This window comes from Ceratotherium simum, chromosome X, assembly GCF_057802395.1.
Source record: "Ceratotherium simum simum isolate JZ-2026a chromosome X, ASM5780239v1, whole genome shotgun sequence".
NCBI lineage: Eukaryota > Metazoa > Chordata > Mammalia > Perissodactyla > Rhinocerotidae > Ceratotherium > Ceratotherium simum.
Genome location: NC_141940.1, coordinates 20,113,434 through 20,120,482, shown reverse-complemented (window position 1 = coordinate 20,120,482; position 7,049 = coordinate 20,113,434). Strand labels below are relative to the sequence as shown.

At 38.8% G+C, this 7,049-nt stretch overlaps 1 protein-coding gene across 1 annotated transcript; it reads left to right on the top strand.

Moving 5' to 3' along the window:
• Positions 1 to 5,581: 5,581 nt before the first annotated feature.
• Positions 5,582 to 6,523, top strand: LOC101402040 (olfactory receptor 13H1-like). Its single transcript, XM_004437344.1, has one exon. It carries the CDS (start codon positions 5,582 to 5,584, stop codon positions 6,521 to 6,523), a length of 942 nt encoding a protein of 313 aa, XP_004437401.1.
• The last annotated feature ends 526 nt before the right edge of the window (positions 6,524 to 7,049 follow it).

Here is a 7,049-nt window from a genome sequence, read left to right as displayed (position 1 = left end):
ACAGGATGAAGCCTTGCTTAGCAAATGGTAAAACTGAGCCTTGAGGTTAAAAGAAAATTAGTTGTACAATTACAGAAAGTGGACTAACTGGTTTGAGAGTAGTTGTGGAAAAATCAGAGTTAGTGGTCTTACTTCCCTGCTAAGCATAATACTACTAAGAATTGCTGGCTATCTTAGGATGACTTAGTATAAGAATGCTGCCAAAACCTGTAGTTTCTTTGTGCTGGACATTGGTCATTCCATGCTTTCAGAAGCATGTCTGGTTCAAAGGGCCACTCTTCAAGAGGGCGCTGGAAAAAAATCAAGTATATTCTCAGAGTAGATCTGGATTTGTGACTGAAAGGTCTTGGAACAAACTATACCATCTGAGTTCAGATGGAAGGACTACAGCATGCTTAACTTGGAGAAAAATACTCTGTCAAGTTAATGAGTTTCTGTGGTAATCCCTAATCCCACACAGGAATTGAGGGGTTTCCTGGGACATGAGATTTTCAGCGGTGAAACTGAGAAAGTCCAGGACAAACCAGGGTGATTGATTACCCTACACTATGCTTCAGTCACACTTATCTCCTCTCTATTCAGCAAAGAGTTAAACTTGTTTTTGCCTTAGGGTCTTAGCACTTGCTGTTCTCCCTCCCTAGAACTCTCTTCCTCTAAATTTTCACATAGTTCCTTTGTGTCATTTTGGTCTCAACTCAAACATCACCTTCCTTGAAAGCAAACATCTATAATAACAATCTTGTTCCACCACTCTCTTTCATATCACTCTGTTTTATTTTCTTCATAACAGTTATTACTATCTGAACTGCTTTATTTTTACTTGTTGCTGTCTGTCTCATCCCAATAAAATATACGTTAAATAAGAAGGGAAGACTTGTCTCTTTTGTTCATTGTTGTATCCTCAGCAGCTAGCACAGAGCTGGACACATAGTAAGAGCTCAATAAATACTTGTTGAATGGATAAACGAATGAATGATTCCACATGGCCATGAAGCCTAGATTAAAGACTGAATCCTCCAATACATACACCGAAAATCTCTGAGAAAAATATCCACAAGATAAGTAAAATCCAAGTACCTGGTAAACTTTCAGATTAGGCTGCACAGATCAGTATGCTATGGGAATGGGTCTAATAGACTCTGATTACACGGCAAGAAAGTTGCTGTTAATTAGGCATTATGAGATTGCTATGTAAGTACTGTCTACACCCAGGAGAGCCTGAGACTGTTCTGTTTGCATGCTCTGTGCTGTGCTCTTGAAGTGAAAAAGATCTACTTTCATGTGATTCTGTGTGTCTGATCAAACTATCATCAAAGACTTTAAGAAACTTGAAATTAAAATATTCAGAGGAAAGGTATCTATGGCCTCATAGCCAACTTCCCTTTTAGAAATATTGACCATCGAGTTTCTTTCTATTATGAACTCCCAGATGATATGGTTATTTTCTCCCAAAATTCCAGTATATTCCATCATAATTAAGTCCATAGCATCATTTCCGCTCAATGCTTCTTTAACCTTCTGAGAAATGAAATTGTCAGCAAGGCAAATCCCATATTTATCAGATACCCTGCTTTTAGCAGAATGAGATTTCTATCATATGCCTGGAGAGTTGATGTCTTCCATTCTTACTGTAGCTTGCCTCTACGCCAGTTCTATGATCTTCACTGGGGAAGCATCAACCATGTCCTCTGTGAAATATTTCCACGATGGCACTGCAATTTCCCCCAATTTGTATGCTCCTGCAAACGTTCAATATCTTATTCTCTTTCATATTTTCTGGATTTCCACAAAGGTTTAATATATTTTTAATATACAGGGATGAGAAGGTCCCTAGGATGGAATCACAAAGAAAATTCTTGAGGAATGAGTATCTCACACAGGGAGAACCTTACCATCAACCCTCCATGGAAGAAGTGACCCACCAAAGCCCAATATGAAGCAACTATCTGGCTGAAAGTCCTCCACTTCTGTTGTCTTTCTACAGAGCGCTGCTCTATCAATTGACACATTTTTTTTTGTACCAAGAAATTGACAAGTAAAAATTTCAGGAAAAAAGTTATTCAGGGTCAGATGGTCAAAAACAGTATGATTAAATGCAGTATAAAAATACCTAAATGGAAGAATCCTTTTAGTCAAAGTGACATGAAAAGCTTTTATTTCAGTAAATATCCTTCAAGAGTTTCCTCTGTGCAAGGTAGAGTTCCAGAGAAAACAAAGATGACTCAAATTTGGTCACTAAATCCAGGGGCTTACAGCCTCCAAAGTGTGCATGTAGCCTTACTTCCATTATACAGGGTCTAAAGTTCCTCAAGTTGAAAAGAAAAAAAAAAACTAAATAAAAGTAGAACTTCTTTGGGGGCTGGCCGGGTGGTGTAGTGGTTAAGTCCACGCACTCTGCTTCGGCGGCCTGGGGTTCACAGGGTTTGGATTCCGGGCGTGGACCTAAGCACTGCTCATCAAGCCATGGTGAGCATGCCACATACAAAATAGAGGAAGATGGGCAGAGATGTGAGCTCAGCGCCAATCTTCCTCACACACACACACACAAAAACAATAGAACTTCATCTAATCTCTGTTGAACTCACAATCATACTTGGGAGAGAACTTGATTGACCAAAATACCATATCATTCACAGGATCCAGCAAGCAACAAGTTAAGTTACACAATCATACTATGATGTACATCTGGATCTCCAAAATTCCTCAATATAAATTCTTCACAGCACTACCTGAACATTTAACTTGTTAGCAGAAAAGAAAGTAAATGAATAAAGAATTGCCCAGACAGAATGTAGTTTCTCTTTGAGGAAGACCAACCCTGGCTCCCCACCACCACCGTATTTACTGACTACAATCATTTCTATAGAGAACATTCACTGAAATTCTCATTAACCAATTTGGGAGGAAAGTGAACATTAGTTTAATGAGCTAAATATAGCAGATATCTCCTCCTCCTTCTTTGTTTTCTCTCTCCCTACTTGTATTAGGCAACTTAATTACAAAGCAGGGATATCCCTGAAGTCCCAAAAGTGGAAACGGTTTTTCAAGATTGAGGTTACGAATTCTTAAACCACCACAGTATTATCCAAATTTCCAAAGTTCCTTCTTGCATTTGAATTGTGGCTTCTTTTAACGCTACCTAAATATTTTTGGTCTGTAAGTAGACTATACATTTTTGGCAAACACCAATATTTTAAAAATAACTCAATGTATTCAGAAAGGACATCTCAATTTATTTTTCTGTGGTTGAGAACAAAGTAACAGAATTTTGGACACCTCAAGAAGAAATATCATTTTAATATTGGTACAGGCAAAGAAAAACTGCATGTCATGAACTGGCATCTATATTATTATTATGTATGCTAGAAAATGAAATTTTTTATTGTTTTTTGGACACCAACCTTCCATGGTAGCCTTATTACAAGCCACCTCTGTGTAAATAAAAGAAAAAGATATTTAACAAGTAGAAATAAATGTGCATGATTCACCAGCACAGTTAACTCAAGATTTTCCAGCCTTATAACCACAACTGATAGGAAGATTTATTACCACAGCTGCTCGTATTAAACTTCTTTTCCTTGGAGTTGAAGGAATCAAATTTCTTCTTGGAGATTAGTCATTTGTGGGGGTGTCGCCAACTGCAAAATGCTTCTGTTATGAATGAGGTGCACTTCTCTGTTGCTGTCCTCCAGCCCTGAGTGAGTGAGTAATTTTCATCTCTTTATTCCCGCCTACCATCAGGAACAAATTCTAATGACGTACACAGTCAAATTTTCTTTAGTTGTTACTCAAACCTAAAACTTCAGATTGTATTGCTTCTGGTAACATGATAACCTCACAAGGAAAGGTAGGATGAAATGACATTTTGGCACATGTTTACAAGGATGAAATTCAAGCAGAAGGAAAGGTCTACATGGAGTGTAAAAGTGGGAAGGGAGCTAACATATCTTGGGTGGTTATAATTGTGCCAGGCACTATGTTCGGTTCTTTATAGAAATAATCTCATCTAATTCTTGGAACAATCCTGCAAAAGTCTGGGTGATATTCCCATTACACATATGAGGAAACTGACTTTCTCAAGATTGTGCAGCTCATTGGTGACTTAGATCCTAAAGCAGAATTTAGGCTTAGATCCAGCTGACTCCCTTGATTCCTTTCTATATTTCAACACTCTGCCTTTTGGGTATTAAGAATTACCTAATTTGGGAGCCTGCCCCGTGGCTTAGTGGTTAAGTGCGCGCGCTCCGCTGCTGGCGGCCCAGGTTCGGATCCCGGGTGGCACTGACACACCTCTTGTCCAGCCATGCTGAGGCCGCGTCCCACATACAGCAACTAGAAGGATGTGCAGCTATGACATACAACTATCTACTGGGGCTTTGGGGAAAAAAAGGGAGGAAAAAAAAAGGAGGAGGACTGGCAATAGGTGTTAGCTCGGGCCGGTCTTCCTCAGCAAAAAGAGAAGGATTGGCATGGATGTTAGCTCACGGCTGATCTTCCTCACAAAAAAAAAAAAAAAAAGAATTACCCAATTATATACAGCACTAATAAAACTATACATTACAGAGAGATTTTATTCTGTGTCTAAGTAAGAAAATCTTAAAGCCAGAAGTGATTTCAATGAGTCATCTGTTTCAGTCCCTACTGAAATCATACAAAACTAACAGGGTTCTGTCTTTTTCTTTCTTCTTTTTTTTAAAACTTCTGGAAACATGTATTCCAAAATTTGCCTTGTCACTCTTCACAATTTCTGGTAACTGTTGTCTTCATGAAATCCTTTTATCTAATAAGATTTTCCCATCACCCTTAAAGCTCTTATTTGTAGCCATATGGAAATAGTAGGATCTGCACGCAGTAAGCTTCTGTCAATTGAAGATGTATGTCAGAACAATTGAACAAAGAGTGAGATTTCAGTAAATCCACCAGTTGCTTGGTTTATTTCATGTCATTTTGGCTGGTGTTGTTTTTCCATTGAATTGACTGATTGCTTTAGTTACATGTACACTTCCTAATTTACCATCCGTAGGTGGTTTTAATATGACATATAAGAAAAAAAAATAGGTTAAAAAGCAAAGAAGTACTTCAAGCATTCACAACTGGATCTTTCAGCTTAAACTTAAAAACTATTACTTGTTAATTAGTAAACAACTTAAATAAAGCTGGCTGTAAACGTGCATTTTGGGTGGGGAGATGTAGCATGTTCGCCTCTTTTTTGGTCAAGAATAAAGTCAATCATCTAGCTATGCCCTTTTATGAGAGTAATAATTCTGTTTAACCTAACGTTAATGATTGTCTTACTTGATCAGATATAAGTACCTCTAATGGAGCTCTAACAGTTCAAACAACTTAATCAACCTTTTCTGATCATATAAGTTTCTACAAGACAGAAAAGCAAAATGAATCTATATTTCCATTATTGGATACTTGAACAGCTGAACCTAACCCAGTAATACAAATGGCACACAATAATTAATCAGAGCTCCAGAACATGAACTCTAACAGGCCACTGAGATGCCGTTCTTCTTATTTCCTCATGTAGGTGACATTATGTTTTGTCTTCTTCCCTAGTACTTGAGATGACTAAATGGGCAATCTAAAGAGAGACAACGCCTCTGAGGTGACTGAATTCATCTTTATTGGATTTTCCCAACAGCCTCAAATCCAGGCTGCCTTCTTTTTGGGATTGCTGATTTTCTACCTGATCACTACGTTTGGGAACAGCCTTATTGTTGTTGTAGTAAGATGGGATTCTCAACTTCATGCAGCCATGTATTTTTTTCTCAGTAATTTATCCTTCCTTGATATTTGTTATTCCACCAGCTGGGAGCCATATGTCTTGGCCCAATGCTTCAGGGACTTCCCCACCATTTCCTATACCGGCTGTTATGTCCAGATGACCACATCCCTCTTTCTGGGGATGACAGAGTCTCTCCTCCTTGCCGTCATGGCTTACGACAGGTTTGTTGCAATCTCTAATCCCCTGCGTTATACCCTCATTATGAACAATCGGGTTTGCGTACAGCTGGCCTTGGGAACCTGGGTCAGTGCCTTCTTAGTAGCAGTCACACCAATCGTTGTAATTCCTGCTCATTATTGTGGACACAATGTCATCAACCATTTTAACTGTGAGATCCAGGCCCTGCAGAAGCTCGTCTACTCAGACGCCCCTGTCAGTCTGATTCTAAGTCTGATTATCAGTGTGTTCACACTGCCCCTGCCCTTCACCTTCATCCTCATTTCCTACTTCTTCATTGTAGTTGCTGTGCTGAGGATCCATTCTGTGGGGGCCAGGCTCAAAGCTTTCTCCACCTGTGGATCCCATCTAACTGTGGTCACCATATTTTATGGGACAGCCATCTTCATGTACCTGACCCCTCAGTCAAAGGAATCTCAGGAAGAGGACAAAGTCTTCTCAATATTTTACGGAGCAGTTACTCCCATGTTAAATCCCCTCATTTACACCTTGAGAAATAAGGATGTAAAAGGTTCACTTAGGAAGTTAGTCAAAGGAAATGAAAACTCTTAATGGCTCTCTTTAAACCTCTCCAATATGCAGGAAAAACAATGAAAACTTGGTCCATAACATTCTAATTTATGTTTTTTAAAACTAACAACAACAACAAAAATATTAGTGAGCATCCTCTCCCTGGTCACCACTAGGCACTCATTAACAAGTTTACCATGAATGTTAACATTTTGTCAAGCCACACTAACACCTAAAGCCATGAATGTCCCCAAAATTGTTCATAGAGAGAATAGCAGTACGAATGTAAAGGTGAATGCTACAGCCATAGTAGCCTGTCAGGGAGAAGTTCTTTTTGGGGGTATAAATCACAAGTATTTTTCTGACCAAACATCTTTGTACTTGCCACACAAGGTGGATAAAATTCATATATAGGACAGTGGTTACACAACTATTGTGTAGCATTTGCTCCTCATATTGCATTTTATAGGTGTCTGTCCCAATTTGAACCTAATGGACAAATGACCCCTCAACATTTAGGTGATAACATCTCATGGCAAGAAGTATCTTTTGTATGTAAAGCACTTTA